Source organism: Giraffa tippelskirchi, chromosome 6 (genome assembly GCF_054371585.1).
Source record: "Giraffa tippelskirchi isolate mGirTip1 chromosome 6, T2T-mGirTip1v1.2.pri, whole genome shotgun sequence".
Classification (NCBI taxonomy): domain Eukaryota; kingdom Metazoa; phylum Chordata; class Mammalia; order Artiodactyla; family Giraffidae; genus Giraffa; species Giraffa tippelskirchi.
Window position 1 is genome coordinate 114,746,426 of NC_137280.1, and position 17,459 is coordinate 114,763,884.

Below are 17,459 nucleotides of genomic sequence, written 5' to 3' on the forward strand. Positions count from 1 at the left end.
CCAGTAACACATTTGGACAGGCCTGTGACTAGCCCAGGGCTAGAAACTAACTCTGTTTTTGCTTTTTGAATGAATACCTTTCAGCTGTTTTGCTTTTTGTTCCTGATTATGCTGGTAACACGGAGAAGGCAATGGCACCCCACTCCAGTACTCTTGCCTGGAAAATCCCATGGACGGAGGAGCCTGGTAGGCTACAGTCCATGGGGTCACTAACAGTCAGACACGACTGAGCGACTTCACTTTCACTTTTCCCTTTCATGCACTGGAGAAGGAACTGGCAACCCACTCCAGCATTCTTGCCTGGAGAATCCCAGGGACGGCAGAGCCTGGTGGGCTGCCGTCTATGGGGTCGCACAGAGTCGGACACGACTGAAGCGACTTAGCAGCAGCATGCTGGTAACAGATGCTCAAATCTAATCACTCAATGATCATCACTGTTCACACTGTGATATGATTATCAGTTTTCTCCCCATTCTTGAAATATTGTGGGTATCTTTCCCCTATAAAAGGCTATGAATGTTATTCTCCACATTTTTGCTACCATAAGTGATGCTCTGATAAACTTCACTGTCACCTGTGCACAGTGGTCAGTGTGAAACTAGAAGCGGAAATGCTTGGGAAAAGTTTATGCTTTTAAAAATGTTGTTTATATGCCAAACTGTCCTCCAGAAGGACTGAAACAAATACACATTATCAATCTGATCAGTGAAAACTAACATCTCATTTTACTCTATATTTCCTCAATTATTCATGATGTGGACCATCTTTTCCAGGGCCCAGAGCAGAATACGTTCTCCAGAAGCATTCACTGAAGAAAAGTACCAGCATTTGTAATTTTCCTACCAGGAACTCCCTACTCATATCCTTTGTCCATTTTTCCACTAAGATATTTGGCTTTTCCTTATTTTTTTGCAAAAGCACTTTATAGCTCATGAATATTAACAATGTGCTTGTTATATATGCTGAATTTTTTTCAGCTTACCATTTATCTTTAAACTTTAAGGTGGGATCTTCTTTCTACACAGAAAATTTAAGGTTTTAAGCTTAAAACATTTAAGAAAACATTTATTCTATAGCAGAGTTTTTCAACATTGGAACCACTGACATTTGGGTGGGATAATTCTTTGTGCTGGGGGCTCTCCAGTACATTGTAGAATGTTTAGCAGCCTCCCTGTCCTCTACTGACTAGATGCCAGTAGCAGCCTTCAAGTTGAGACAAATAAAAAAATGTCTCTAAACATTGTCAAAATCTTCCAAAGGCTAAGTCATCCCTGGTTGAAAACTGCTGCTTTGTGGTTTCTGACTTCAGTACCGTGCTTATAAAGTCTAGTTCCACTTCACAGTTTTTGAAAGTGACCCACTGTATTTTTGTCTTGCCCTCCATGGTTTTATTTTTCACAGTTAAGTCTTCAATCCATGTGGAATATACTTTGGCATAAGAAGAGAGCTAAGAAACGAAATATTATGACTGCATTGAACTTATCCCTGGGAAAAGGCAGTCCCACCATGTGCGTAGCTCTTGATATGCGAGACATTTAATAATCCCAATGTACAAAGTTACATGACACCTCACAGAGTGAAGAGTTGCACCTGTCATCCAACAGTTGGCACAGAGTTGGCCAAGATGGCCAAGACACTTGCAGGCTCATCTTCCCACAGCTTCAGCAAGTCTCTACTGGGTTTAAACAAGACGTGTTCAATAAGTGTTGGGTGAATGGGATAACCATTTTAGGAATATGTTTGCTAGTGGCTATTTTACCACTTACATAATCAACATTACCTGAAATCAACAACACACCACTCAATTCTGGCATCGTCTGGAAAATTCTCAACGATCTTCCGTTTTAGTAGGACAAAAACACCAGAGTGAAAGGTTAACTTTGTATTTCACTGTCCTTGGTTTGAGTTTCGAGTACTTTCTAATATATTTTTTAAAAGATTAATTATCCCTTTAAAAACTCCTAGTCGATTTCTATAGAATTTAATGAATATAGTGGGCTCCCTCTAGTGGTCACAAGAAAATCTTCACATTCCAATAGTCAACACATAGCTAAACCTCAAGACCTTTATTTATAGGACATAGTATATTTTATAATTAATAGGTTCAGAGTGGCTAGACAATGCCTTAAGAGAAGACTGCTAACAATTTTCTTCCATTCATCAGTGGGTCTACAAGTTGGTTTCATAAGACCACTGTCTAAAACTATGGTTATCATCTTCCCTTCTAAATCCCTCTTTGGGGATTTCCTGCTTCTGTTCAGGATATCTCCCTCCCCCGGGCTTGAAGCTTTGAGTATATCTGTTCCCTCCAGTGCCCATCCATCCTGTCTGTGAGCTCTGTCCACCACATGGCCCAGTGCCTCTCACAGCTGTTCCCTGCCATCAACTCTCATGGCCCTCATTCAAGTTCTCATGACCTCTCCTCCAGGGGAGTCATTCAGCAGATATTTATCACTCCTCTTTCATACTCCGGCACTGTTCTAGGCTCAGGGGATGCACCGGGCAGCAAGACAAGACCAGCCTCATCCTGAGCACCCTCTCAGTGGGTGATGCGATCCAGTTCATCCACCATGCTGTTTCTATAGTCCTCCTCTTAAAGCTGGACTCTACTGACATACCTTCAACTGTCTCCCATGGAATGAAGCCCACATCCCTCCATAATCAAGACCCACCCTCACCTCCCACTACCACCTTCCAAACAAACAGAGCTCCCTAACACTCCCAGAGCTCCCCTTTGCCTCTGCTCAGGCTGCCAGACCTTGTGGAATGTGTCCCCAATCCCAGATGGCTAAGATGCCAACAAGTCTTCAAAACTTTGCCCAACTGTCATCTCTCCCCCAGGTCTCCTTGATCTGAGGTGATCTCTCCCTTCTTTTAATTTCTCCAGGACTTTTTCCCTCTAACAACTGGATCTGTAAGTCCTCTAACAATCTCAGTCAATATCACCCATGGGACAAACACAAAATTGGGGGTAGAGAGAGATGAATGAACAAACGAATGAATTCTCCAGGGAATTCTGGCAAAAAAAAAAAAAAAAAAAATCAGACACACAAATTATCTTCTTCAACTTTGTACAGTGTGAATAGTGGGATAAACTGCCATTAAGCTACTTAGTTTTACCATAAACACAAGCTAATGAGGATTTAACAAGTTAAAAAAGTATCATTTTTAAAATTCTACAAATAAGAAATAACTCAAAGGGGATAGCAACGTTTTGCTTCAAAGTACAATAAGCAAGTTTCTAAACCAACAAATATAGTAAACAGGCTGAACAGAGTAACTCTGATCATTTATGTTCCACTATGTGACATTTGCCATAAAATATATCAGGTTCTGTATCACTTCCCCATTGAACTTTATGCTCTCCTAAGCAGTTTCATTCCTCTGCTCAAACTTCCAAACATTTTCACAGACCAGTCAATTTCTAACTCTGATTAATCTGCTTATTAATTTCTGGAAAGTCACCCTACACTGCAAGCGCAGTGCCTGTCATTTGGAAACCACATGCCATATCTCTGGGATATTATGCAAGGACACAAAAACGCACAAAAAAAGGAAATGAAAACTATTAACTGTTTTTCTGAAAAGTTCCTAATACTCTCTAGGGCAGGTTGAGCCCAGTTAGGAACCAATGCAAACTGTACGGAGCTCCATGTTTGGCACGATGAGGTCTTGCATACGCCATTAGTGGCTGACAAGAGTTCACGGGCCACAGGTTTTCTTTTCCTTTCCAGTTCCCTACTTTTGGGCTCTGTCACTAGCATTTTCTCACCACGTCCCAGAAGAACATGCCAAGAAAGTCTGCCAGGCCTTTGTTGCTTCCCTCTAGAATATTCCCAGCCAAGCGCCAACTGTGAATCGCCTTCTCCCTATCTTTCAGCCCTGACTGTCATCGGTAAAAATCAGGAAGATAAGAGGCTGCACGCAGTGGATCTGGCCTGGCCTGGGGGTAAGGGATCTGGGTTCCTAACCACCAACTCACTTTCAGGAAGCAGTGCCAGGCCCTGTTACAAACTCTTTACAAGCTCATTCAGTCCTGCATGATTCCATGAGGTAGGTACTATTAGAAACCCCACTTCACAGAACGAAAAACTGAAGCAACAGGAAGATAAATTCGAGGTCATGGAGTTGGTAAGGGACAAAGAATTTGAATCAGGCAGTCTGGGTCCAAAATTCAAGTGTTTGATCACTGAGTCGTACTGTCTATTTGACCAGTTCAACAGAGGGACAAGACTTACGTGCTTGAAGGAGAGACAAATCTCTTGTCAAACCTGGGGTCCCTGCTGAGGAGCTCCTGGACACGTCTGGCCAGCTGCCCCTGGGAGCAGGACTAATGCAGTTATCTATTACTCGTGTCTGCCCAGCTACATCCCTTTTCTCTTTTTCTGGGAACAACACTGTAATTCTTCTTGAGGTAACCACCCTTTCCCACTCTCAGCCCACAAGATTCTGGTAGTGCCAACCCTCCCCCACCCCAGCCTGCCCTCAGGTCAAAGAATGTTCACATGACCCACACCTGGCCCATCAATGTGTCCCATTCTCCAGGCACAGCAATTAGTTCAGGGAGAGGCATCTGCCCCAAGCCAGCAAATCAGGATCAACGCTGGGACTTCTTTCTTTAATCATGGTAAAATATAGACAAAGTTTAAATAACTATTTTAACCACTTTCATGGCATTTAATGCATTCACAGTGTTGTATAACCATCACCACTGTCCATTTTCCAGAACTTGTCCATCTCTCCAAATGTAAACTCCGTACCCAGCAACAATGCATGCTAAGTCACTTCAGTCGTGTCCAACTCTTTGCGACCCCATGAACTATAGCCCACCAGCTCCTCTGTCCATGGGATTCTCCAGGCAAGAACACTGGATTGGGTTGCCTTGCCCTCCTCCAGCAGGGGTCTTCCCGACCCAGGGACTGAACCCGCCACTCTTCCATCTCCTGCACTGGCAGGCGCAGGTTCTTTACCAGTATTGCCACCTGGGAAGGCCAGTCAGCAACAATAACTCCCTGTATTAGCCTGCTTTGGCTATCAAAACTAAGTACCACAGTTTGGGTGACTTAAACAATAGAAATCAATTTCCTCACATTTCTGAAAGTTATAAGTCAGAGATCAAGGAGTCAGCACGGGTGGTTTCTGCTGAGGCTTCTCTCCTTGGCTTGTAGATGGCCATCTTCTCCCTGACTTCATGTCACCTTCCTCCTGTAAGTGTCTGTGCCCCAATCTCTTCTTACAGGGACACCAGTCCTAGTGGATGAGGGCCCACCCTAATGGTCACACTTTATCTATCTGCTTCTTTAAAGACCTCCATCTCAAATGCAGTCATATTTTAAGAGGTACTATGGGGGGTTGGGTGGGGTAATCACTTGAACATATGCATTTGGGGAGGATATAGTTCAGCCCATAACACTCCCCATTCCTCAGTGCTGCCATGTTTGAGAATGGGGAATGCTCTACCTGCTGGGGTTGCCCAGAAGGTCTGATCTACTGCTGGGGCCATTAGTGGCCACCTTCTCACCCCAAGGAGATGGTGTCTGAAAATCACACAGGGAAGAGCTGAGAAATGGAGAGAAACCCCTGAATCCAGATATACCTGACCTCTACTCTATCTCTAACCTCTCCACTCCAGTTGTATGAGCTAATATGTTTCCTCTTTGTTTGTTCATTTTAACATAATTAAAAGAGTTAACACAAGAAGCTTTTATACCCGAATGGCCCATATGTCCAGGAGGTGCAGGCCGTACCCACACGGCAGCTGTTCAAGTGGCAGAGTCTAGAGTCAAATCCAGGCCTCTCAGGCTCTAGGGTGCCAGTCCCGACCCATCCCTTGGGATGCTCATGTGTTCACAGCACAATGGGGACTAGGTGGTGTCCAAGTCTCCCACAGAGCCGACTTCGGGGCCACTCCCTGCCATTGCCCTTCCTGCAACATTCCAGAATTGCTGCTCTGGGAAGGGAGCTCCCCAAACAGACTGAGGGCTCCTGTCCTTTCAGCCCAGAGACCTAAAGCCCTGCAGCAGTTCCTCCTTTGTGATGGGTTTCAGTACAGAGCAAGAGGAAGGTAGGGGACAGGGCAAGACAACAGGCCTCCTTCCCACCAACACTTCCTTGAAGGACAGTCTGTAAGAACACAGGATGGGAAACAACTCAAATGTCCTTGGGGTGGGAGGACTGGCCAGGTACCTCATAGGACTGCCCAACAGCCTGGCAGGATTCCTCATTTAACCCAAAATGAGGCAGCACTGCTCTCTGATCCATGGACTGATTCAGACCATCTCAGAGGGAAACTGCAAACCAAGAAGGCAACACAGGGACAACATATTTGCATAAAACTAAGAGGAGAGCTACTCACTGAAATGGATCTAAATGACCTCAAAAACTGAGCTGTCCAACTCTATAGCAACCAGCCACACATGGCAACTTAAGTTAAGATTAAACAAGCTTTTGTAAAATTTAAGGACAGTCGATTTACAATATTGTGCTAATCTCTATTACATAGCAAAGTGACTCAGTCACACACACACAAACATTCTTTTTTTATATTCTTTTCCATTATGGCTTATTTATACTGCTATACATTAGGACCTTGTTTATCCATTCTAAAACAAAAATTTCAAATTCAGTTTGTCAGTTATAGTAGCCACATTTCAGGTGTTTGATAGCCCCACGTGGCTAGCAGTAGCTGCTATATTAGCAGAGAAAAAGAACATTTCCATCATCACAGAGAGTTCTATTGGAAAGGACTGCTCAAAAGGACCTCAGCAAATGGGTAAAGGGCCCCTGGAAAGGGGAGCAGGAGAAACAGGGCAGAAAAGGGGAGGGGAATTATTCTTCACATGTAATCTTTTGTAGTACTTGTAGTACACATATTATTTTCCTATTCAAAAATAAATATTTTAAAACTTTAAACACATTTTAAAACATTTAAGTATATAAGTAACATAAGAAAAGAAGATACTGGAATCCCCAGGGACATGGGTAAACCACATGAATCTACAGCCTGGAGCTCTCTGCTGAAGGAAGAGAAGTCTCTTCTGGGGCAGGTGTATGAGAAACCACAGCATCAGGGCGCTCCTAGGTGGGAGCCCCACACACCTGATTCACACCTGGCAGTGCAGGAAGCTCCTATGTCCCTTACATTTTGATCACCTCAGCAACTTCATAATTAGAGTGATTAATAGTCCCATTTATTTTAGTTTCCTGAGGCTGCCACAACCAATGACCACAAACGAGGTTACTTAACATGACAGAAACCTATTCTCTCATGATTCTGGAGGTCAGAAGTCCAAAATCAAGGTGTTGGCAGGGCTAGTTTCTTCTGAAAGCTCTAAGGGAGAATTGCGTCCATGCCTCTCTCCAGTTTCTGTGGCTGCTGACAATCCTGGGTTTTCCTGGGCTTGCAGAAGCATCACTCTGGCCTCTGCCTCCATCTTCCCATGGACTTCTCCTCTGGGTGTTTCTGTGTCTCAAATCGCTTAAACCTCTGCGTCTGATAAGAACACTCGTCATTGGTTTGGGGGTCTACTCTAAATCCTGGATGACCTCATCTCAAGATCCTTAATTATGTCTGCAATGACCCTATTTCCATGTAAGGTTGCATTTACAAGGATCAGGGGTTAGGACTGGGCCGTATCTTCTGGGGGGACACAATTCAACCTCAGCTATATTGTTTTATAGACAAAGAGTTCAAGGGCCTCTCACTTGCCTGAGGTCATAGGGCTAGTTCAGAGCACAGTTCTGCCAGTCATCCCACCACTGACTCCAGTAAGAGAAGAATCTTGACCTTCCAGCCCAAAGCCTACCCCTTCTTTCAGCCTCAGAGCTCCCGGAGCACCCACTTCACAATGGGCAATACACACAGAAGAGCCGCCCCCTTCTCTGGCCTGGCTTATCTGCCTGCTGCATCCTGGGATCTGACAAAAGACTACACTGTCCGCAGGGCCGTGGGAAGGAACTGGGCCCAGGGGATCTGTGGGCATCTCAAATGAGATGGGGATCCAAGTTACAGAGGGTGGTCTCCGTGTCCAGACGCCAAAATTCTGGAGGGCAGATCAGAGCCAGAGAGAAAGGGAATGAGTTAAGGCTTCTGGTGTTGGAGGAAAAGGTCTTTGTGCTTCTTACGGCAGAGGAGAATGTGCTAGCCTATGGGGTTTCACAATGATAAAAAGTTCTAGTCTGAAGGCCTCAGATCAATCCTCCAGCTCAAGATGACAGGAGAGTAAAAGTAGATGTGGATATGGGTGTGCACTGGGGCCTGACACAGGCTGTGATGCCACACCCCCTGGGCTATGCTGGCCTCACCTGCCAGGATGGCCTGGTGACGGCCACAAGCCCCTAGGACAATGAGTGACAGCACAGTGATGACCGGAGAGGAGGGCAGGTCACCATGGTTCTGACCAGGCTTCCAGCCTCCATGCTCATACAAGAGACCTTCTTGGTGGGTCAGGAGTCCCTGAGGGAAGACAGGACACAAGACTGCCTCCAGGTCCTGGCCTTTGACCTGTATTTCCTCCACAATGTCAAGCCTGCAGAGCCCACTCCAGTATTGAAATCATTTACTGATACAAACAGTGAATGGCTGACCAAGATTTGGACTGGTTTGGATATATTTGGGAGCTTCATGTCCCCTCACTGCCTCCCTTCTCTCTTTCCATCTATCATCTGTATCGATGATTTTCAAACTTTCAGTCAGCAACCCACAGCAAGGAACCCATTTCACACTGGCAATGGCAAATATAAATAGCTGAAACAAAAATTTCAATATTTTTATTCCAGTCTCTGCTAGTTCAAAATTTCAGAACACTGGCTACAACCCACATAACTGATTTCATGTCTCATAAATGCACTGTGACTCCCAGGTTTGTTTGTTTGTTTTTGGCCACACTGCTCAGCTTGTGGGCTTTTAGTTCCCCAACCAGGGATCGAACCTAGGCCCTCAGCAGTAAGAGCACTGAGTCCTCACCACTGGATCACTAGGGAATTCCCAGTGACTCCTAGTTTTTAAAAATCTCATCTACATAATTCATATGATTTTACATACATACAATACTCAGAAAGAACAGGGAAGGAACAAAAGGGATTATTTTATACATTTTGCAGATCAGCCAGAAATTCATTGATGGAACTGAAATTTTTTCCCCCATTGAATTGCAACTTCTGACTTCCTGATCTGCTCATGATGTCATTACTTATCATGTCCTTTTCCATCCTATTAAAACCTCAGAAAGAAAGTGAAAGTGAAGTCGCACAGTGGTGTCTGACTCTTTGAGACCCCATGGACTGCAGCCTGACAGGCTCCTCTGTCCACGGGATTTTCCAGGCAAGAATACTGGAGTGGATTGCCATTTCCTTCTCAGAGTTCCTATCAAAGGCTAGCTCTAGCTCAACTCCCACTGGGTCCCCAGAGACTGAATTTCCACAGCATAGGTCCACCTTTGTACAAATCTCAGGGCATCTCCCAACGTGGAGATAATAACCATCAGTAAGCTTAGTTTCTGGACCAGATGAAATGGCTTCAGAAATGCCAAGCAATTTGTCTAATGGAAGGCATGATAGCAAGGAACAGGGTGCCTGGGTTCAGCTCCTGTGTTCTCTCACCTTGTCTGGCATGGTGAGATGTCTGGGAAATGTTATGATTTTTCACTCACTCACTGGTATTAGACACTGTTCTATGAGAGGATAAGTTTAAGCCCTGAAAACAGTGGGGCTGAGACTACACCCTAAATTCTCAATCATAATATGTGCAGAGCTCTAATAAGGACAACTAGAAAACCTAATATGGATCAGGATTTGAGTCACGTGGACTAGGAACCAACAAATCCTCAATTCTAGTCACAGCCATCCTGGTCTATACCACCAAAATCCAAGAGACATGATTATTTGAACAAATCAGATCATGTTTACAGCTTCTCTCCTCTTCCCCTACCATTATTCCCTCTATCTTCCCCCTTATGTTTGAAACAGAGCTAAGAGCACAATGTTAACACTGTGTGGATGGTTCATGCTTGTTTCTCCATCTTTTTTTTCTCCATCTTTAAAAAGGGATGGCTGCCACTTTCCTAGCATTTGAGCCTTTATTATTAGTCATCTCAAAGAGGTTTTAGCTCCTCCACCAATACCACTGTCCTTATCTAACCAAGCCAGTTAATTTTGCCTGAATATTTATGACACACTTACCACCGAAGATGTAGGAAAAAAGGATGATCCACAAGGTACAATAGATAGCCTGAAACCTGAGATGAATATCTTGACCATGGCTTTGGCAGTTTTGAGCAGACAGGAGATAGAAGGCCAGGTCTCTAGAAGTCAGGAGCCAGCAAGGATTGAACATCCACTTACCTGGGGGGCAGACACAGTCTGTCGGTGCTTCTCGAACTGTCCGGAGCTTGACTGGTCCCTCCAACTTCTGAATCAGGAAGAAAAGGGGGGAGAAATAAGTATGAGTTTTGGACGACATGGGGTAGAAATGGAAAAATCAGCAAAAGCCAATATGTGAAAGATCTGCAGTGTTGGTGCTGGTGCTCTCTAGAACAGTTTTTAAAGTATCATTAAATTCTATCGGCAGGTTTAGAATGGGAGGAGAAACAGAAATAAACACTAAGCAATTACTTGGGAGACCTTGAATAGAAAGTGGCAGGTTTCTGCTTTGTAACATTTTCAAATATAAATCCAGGAATGACAAAGGGACCTGTAGTCCCTGGTATGAAGACAGGAGGGCAGAGCAGAGGGAGGCCAGGTAGGGCCAATCAAAACCTACCTCTGTAAGAGTTTTATAGTTTCTGGTCTTACATTAAGTCTTAATCTAAATTAATTAATCTTAATTAATCCACTTTTAGTGTATCTTTGTGTATGGTATTAGGAAGTGTTCTAATTTCATTCTTTTACACAAAGCTGTCTAGTTCTCCCAGCACCACTTACTGAAGAGACTATCTTTTCTGCATTGTATATTCTTGTCTTCTTTGTCAAAGATAAGGTACCCACAGGTGTACAGATTTATCTCTGGACTTTCTATCTTGTTCCGTTGGCCTATATTTTTGCTTTTGTGCTAATACCATACTATCTTGATGGCTGTAGCTTTGTAGTATAGTCTGAAGTCAGGAAGGTTGATTCCTCCAGCTCCATTCTTCTTTCTCAAGATTGCTTTGGCAATTCAGGGTCTTTTGTGTTTCCATACTAATTGTGAAATTTGTTGTTCTAGTTCTGTGAAAAATGCCATTGGTAATTTGGTAGGGATTGCACTGAATCTGTAGACTGCATTTAGTAGTAGAGTCATTTCCAGTATTGATTCTTGGTGGAAATGTAAATTGATACAGCCACTATGGAAGACCGTATGAAGACTCCTTTAAAAAGTAGGAATAAAACTACCATATGATCCAGCAATCCCACTACTACGCATATACCCTGAGGAAACTAAAATTGAAAAAGACACATGTACCCCAGCGTTCATTGCAGCACTATTTACAATAGCTAGGATATGGAAGCAACCTAGATGTCCATCGACTGATGAGTGGATAAAGAAGCTATGACACATATATATAATGGAATATTACCCAGCCATTAAAGGGAACACAGCTGAGTCAGTTCTAATGAGACAGATGAACCTATAGCCTATTATACAGAGTGAAGTAAGTCAGAAAGAGAAAAACAAATATCGTATATTAACGCATATATATGTAATCTAGAAAGATAGTACTGATGAACCTATTTGCCAGGCAGCAGTGGAAACGCAAACATAGAGAACAGACTTATGGATGTGGGAAGTGGGGAGGAAGGAGAGGGGGGGAGGAAGGAGAGAGTATGGAAACATATATACTACCATATGTAAAAGAGATAGCCAATGGGAATTTGCTGTATGACTCAAGGAACTCAAACCAGGGCTCTGTAACACCCTAGAGGGGTGGGAAGGGGGTGGGAGGGAGTTTAATGAGTGAGGGGACATATGTGTACCCATGACTGATTCATGTTGCTTTATGGCAGAAACCAATATTGTAAAGCAATTATCCTTCAACTAAAAATAAATAAATTTTAAAAAAGCTTACTCCTAATAGCTATCCCTGATCCAGAGACCACCCCCATTGAACCTCAAGGAACCCCAGAGCCTCCTTGGCTGCAGCCCCTCTAGCCCATAGGCTTCAGACCCACTGGCTTAGGCTTAATGCAACCTGAGGATATTTTTCTTCTTTCTTACCTTGGCCTAGGAAATCTGGTTTAGTACAATTTAACAAGAATCTCTACACATGCCCAGCCCTGTGCTAGATTTGGCTGAAGGGAAAAGAATTACCATAGACACGTAGTCAAAAGTCACAGCTCTGCTGCTATGACAACTCACAGTACAGCCCTGGCATAATCATCACCTGATGTGAGGACTGAATTACTGTCCCTGCTTCACAGACAGGCGACACAAGCTTGGAAAAATTAAGAAATTAATCCCCAACCCCATATCTAGATTTAGGGAAGTGAAGCAATTGACCCATAATCCCCAAACTAGCCAAGACTTGAGTCTTGACAAGAATATACAAAGTATTAACCTTTTTCTTGGGAAAAAAACAAAACAAAACAAAATAACTTGCTAAACATAAAGGAAAGCAAATCCCAAATGTGTTAACTTGAGTTAAAAATGCATACCACCACTAAAAGGGTTACTGAAGGTTCAAACCTTAAACTGTAATTTTCCTCAACAATACAAATTTAAAAATGCAAGTACAAAGATCTGGAAAACAGCACAGCAAACAAACTAAAATGTAATTTTTAAGTCATTGTTTTAGAGGAAGTAAGAAAGGCACTCCCAGTCTTGAGCCCTTGACCACCAAGCCTGGAAATTTCACATAAGAAGGGGCTGAACAGGGAATTCCCTGAAAGTCCAGTGGTTAGGGCTTCTCGATTTCACTGCTGAGGACCTGGGTTCAATCCCTGGTCAGGGAACTAAGATGCTGCAAGCCATGTGGCACAGCCATCAATCAATCAATAAATGGGGCTGAACGGCCCAGAACCAGGAGCCTGAGATAAAAAATATAATCAGGGTAGGTTCTGGTCCCTACAAAGCACTTTTCAAGTTCCACCTCCACTCCAATCTACTAGCCTCGCCGTCACTTTCCAAATGGGCCACAAAGACTGAGACTGACAAGAGCTGGAGTTAAGGTCAAAGTTTTAGAGAAATGGAGGATGTACGATTACGAACCCTGTGATACAGGTGTTTGTGAAAGCAGTACCATGACAAAACTTCTCTATCCTCCCCATACCTTTTTAAGTGCCATCCCCTCCGCCTCTCCCCCCTACCAAAGGCCTTGGCTTGTCCCAGAAATCGGAACCTGGCTAGGGCCTCAGACTCCCACCTGCCACTCACTCCTGCTCAAACCTGAGGCCCTCTGCGTAGAACTGCCCACCTGGCTCAGAGCCACCCTGAGAGCAGCCCAGGGTGGCGGAGAACCTACAGAGGTCTCCCCACAGCTGTCGCAGTCTCCTACCAGGTAAGTGACCCCAGCAGCAGCAGGAGATACCACTCCCACCCCCACCCCACCATGGGCATTGGACTCTGAAGCATCCTGGCCATGCCCATCCTCACTGAACTGGAATGCTACAGAAGCTGCCCTGATGCAGGCACAAGATCAGGACCTCAGAACTCACTTTCCCCTCATTATACTTGCAGGTACTATGACAGAGTTCAAAATTCACTTGGAAAAAGAATCCAGCCTTTTAGTTTAAGCCAGTCAATTTGAACCAGAAGCTCTCATCTGTTTTTATCATTTCTAGAAAGACTAGAAGCTACACTAATTTTTCTTTTTTTTTTTTTTTCAGTAACAAAAGCATTTAATGCTAAAAAAACAATTTGCTTTCAACAAGTGCCATCACATCTGGGCAGCTCCCGGAGAGAAACAGGACTTTATCAAATGCTGATAGGAAACACAATTACTTTTAAGCTACTCTTATCTTCAAACAAAAACTAAACAGAAACCTATTGAAGAAAGGGGGAAAAATGTATTGTTAAGGCTAGTAGATGGGATCATAAATAACTGATTGAGTTTTTGTTTCATTATTTATTCTAACTCCTTCTGTGCATTTGTTTTTCTGGATTAGATGATGAATCTGCAAAATTTTATCTCTTAGTCCTCTACTCTTTCCCCATTTTAGAGTCCCTAACTCTGGAGTTCAAACAACCTGACTAGGAACACAAAAGCGAAACATCTGTATTAGAAACCCAATCCCATAATTTTTATTTCAATGCCTTTTCTTTAAATTCCTGAGAAAATCTTTTGTGTCCTGGTTTGTAAAAATGACTCAAAAGCCTCAACTTTTTATACGTACCCCAGCATCTGCAAACAATATGGTCTTGGTTTTACATACGCAAACAAGTCCTAACTCCAAAAGTAAATAAAGAATGAATTTCTGAGAAAAGACTCAAGACTTTGGGAGTTCCCTCCGAAATAACTGAGGGTAACTTGGAGTTGGGGGAAGGGGTGGTGAGAGCTGGGAGAAAACTAATCAGGGAAAATCATGGTTTCCAAATTTTCAGATGGTAAAATTTATCACTGATCTATTGAAACATTAGTCTCAAACACTTCATCAGTTATTTGATCACATCCCTGAACAGCTGCCTTTTGATGAAATGAAGATTAATATACAAAAAGGATTATATGATTTATTTCTGCAAAATGCTACAAATAAAGCCACAAAGGCATTCCTATCCTTTGACAGAAAATTCCTACTCTAGGAAATATATCCCAAGGAAATTAATCACTAGGAGCAAAAAAATTATATACATGAAATTGCACTGCCAAACAGTGGGTATATTTTAGTGAAAGATGATGAATCCCCTTCATGAAACTGTCATATCTTCATGAAAAATCATTATGAAGACTATGCAGCAACATAAAAAAATGTTTATGATGCAATAAATAATGTTTACATCTGTGTAAAAATGCAGCCATGGGATGGCAGCAGCTACCAAAACATCTACCCACTTGGGTGTACGGATCACTGTGATTTACTTTTTAAAAAGTTTTTTCCATGTTGTAATATCTTCTCAGTGGGAAAAAAAAAATCCTGGGGAGGAGAGAAGCCAAAATGAAGCCCTAAAATTTCCTTGCCTCGGGCAATTTTTGAGTGATAGACATGATTCTGTCTTCTCAGGAAGCCCTAATTTCAGGATCAACCCTGATAAAACACACAGGCACCACAAACACCAGAGGAAGGCTTGCAGAAGATCAATGCCCTGCTATAGTCACATCCTCTCTGCCTTCCTTCCAACCCCTGTAGGGAAGGGCCCACGGGGACATTCTTATAACCACCAGAAACTCAAGAAAGCAGCATATCTTGGCCTCTTTAACAGTCTTTTTTAACATCCCACCATGGTCATGATGATTTTGGTGATGATAAGGGTTAACAAATATCAAGTATTATTACCCAATAATCAAGTTTATTGATTACTTATTATGTACCAGGCACTGTGCCAACAACTGTTAGCTTATTGAGTCCTCCCAAGAACCCTATGAAGTTAGGACAATTTTGAGACTCATTTAGAGATGAGAAAATTGGGACTCAGAGGAATGTAAGCATCAGGACTGGACTTGAATCCTGGTATCAACTAACTTCAGTCACAAAGTAAGACAATCTCTGTTTACAAGCACTTTTCATGCCTAATAAAAAAAGTTGCTATAAAAAATCCAAGCCATACAAAATGACAGAGACAGAAATTAGGTCAATCGTTGCCAAAGGTTGAGGGAGCAGGAGGAATGAAGCACAAAGAGACCCATGGAGGAGCTGTGAGGTGACAGAACTGTTCTGTATGGTGCTGGGATGATGGACATATTCCACGCATTTGTCAAAAACCATTGGACCACACATCACAAAGAGGAAACTTAAATGGATACAAATTTTTACAAAATCAGCTAGGATGTTGAAAAAGTCCAGGATGGAATGCTGGCTGAGACAAGTTAATGTAACTATATTAAAATTACATGATATAACCTCACTGAAAGTAGTTGGGAAAAATGTGCAGCTGACCTGAGTCACTTTGCAAAATAGTGTTTCAATTGAGAACTGTAAGGCTGAAGACCAAAGGAACTGTCCATAAAGGCAATACTCTGGTAGGCATAATTATTGCACACAGAGGTATAGGGTGGCAATTTTGAAATTACTATGCATATATATTGGGGTTAAGCAAATAAGTAGATAAACTATTGGTAATGAGAGACAGGTTTCTCACTGTCCAGGAAAGAAGCTATAAATAAGCAAAGGGGGAAAGCTAAAATGAACAGTGTGGTGCTGGATTGGTCAGAGACATCACTATGAGGTCAGACAGATGCATAGAGAAATAATTACAGTTATGTGAATATAAAAGAGTACACATGTACTCTTTGTGCCTTTGCTGTCTGCAGAGAAGACCTACAACCAAGGATACCCTAGTAGCAATAAGCACATTCAGCACCCAGATCTTGGTTTCTAAATACCATTCTCCAATGAAAAGAACCATGACTCCTTGGAGAAATGACTGCTTCTAGAGCCAGGACAGGAAAAATATAAAATAAGCATGGAGTATCTTGTAGTATCAAAAAATAAGAAAACGTTTTAAGGGTGGGGAGGGCAGGTACATCAAAGAAACAAAACAAAGTGAAAGAATTCAGAATGGCCAAAGCTGGAACAATTTAAGCAACAGAATAAATGATGTAGTATTGAATTAAAATCCAAATAACAAATTAAATACCCATGAGTCCATACTGATACAAATGGTTGGATAAATAAATAAACAAATAGGGGAAAGAGACAAATCTTTCTTATAGAAGAATTCTAATATATGTAGATACTTCTGTCTCCAGGAAGGAGAGCTCAATTCCCCTCTCCTTGAATATGGCCTGGACTTAGGAACTTACTTCCAAAATGTAGAGTAGGAAAAGGAAAACAGTAACTTTATAATGGAGAAATCTAGCATATACCACTTTAATCAAGTGATCAAGGTTAATGTCAACAGTGATAGGTCATGTTGACATCACAGACCACTGACATGATGTCGTGACAGTGGCGATCCACCCGATTGGTATTTTCCCCAAACACTTAGAACTCAGTCTAATCATGAGAAGCATCACACTAGTCCAAACTGAGCAACATTCTACACAATACCTGACCAATATACCTTCAAATTGTCAAATTCATAAAAAGCAAGAAAAGACTGAGCAGGTGTCATAGATTGGAAAAGATAAGACAACTAAATGCAATGTGGTCTCCTGGATGGGATCCTGAAATAGGAAAAGAACATTAGAAGAAAAACTGGTGAGAAGATCTAAATGCAGTCTGTGTTTCACTTAAAAAATGGGTACAGATCCTCGGTGGTCCAGTGGTTAAGGCTTCATCTTGCAATAGAGGCGGTGCAGGTTGGCTCCCTGGTCGGGGAGCTAAGATTCTAAGATCCCACATGCCTCAGTGCCAAAAACCAGAATGTTAACAATAGAAGCAATATTGTAACA

The 17,459-nt window shown here is 42.6% G+C and overlaps 1 protein-coding gene and 1 non-coding gene across 2 annotated transcripts in view; both read right to left on the minus strand.

Moving 5' to 3' along the window:
* COL23A1 (collagen type XXIII alpha 1 chain) overlaps positions 1-17,459 on the minus strand; it is a 360,796-nt gene that overhangs the window by 324,484 nt on the left and 18,853 nt on the right. Inside the window, exon 2 of the mRNA XM_081502083.1 lies at positions 10,342-10,408. Within this exon, the coding sequence (XP_081358209.1) occupies positions 10,342-10,408 (67 nt within the window). The remainder of the gene's footprint in view (positions 1-10,341; positions 10,409-17,459) is intronic.
* TRNAK-CUU (transfer RNA lysine (anticodon CUU)) lies at positions 8,910-8,982 on the minus strand. The gene has a single exon. It is a non-coding gene; the product is annotated as a tRNA-Lys (tRNA).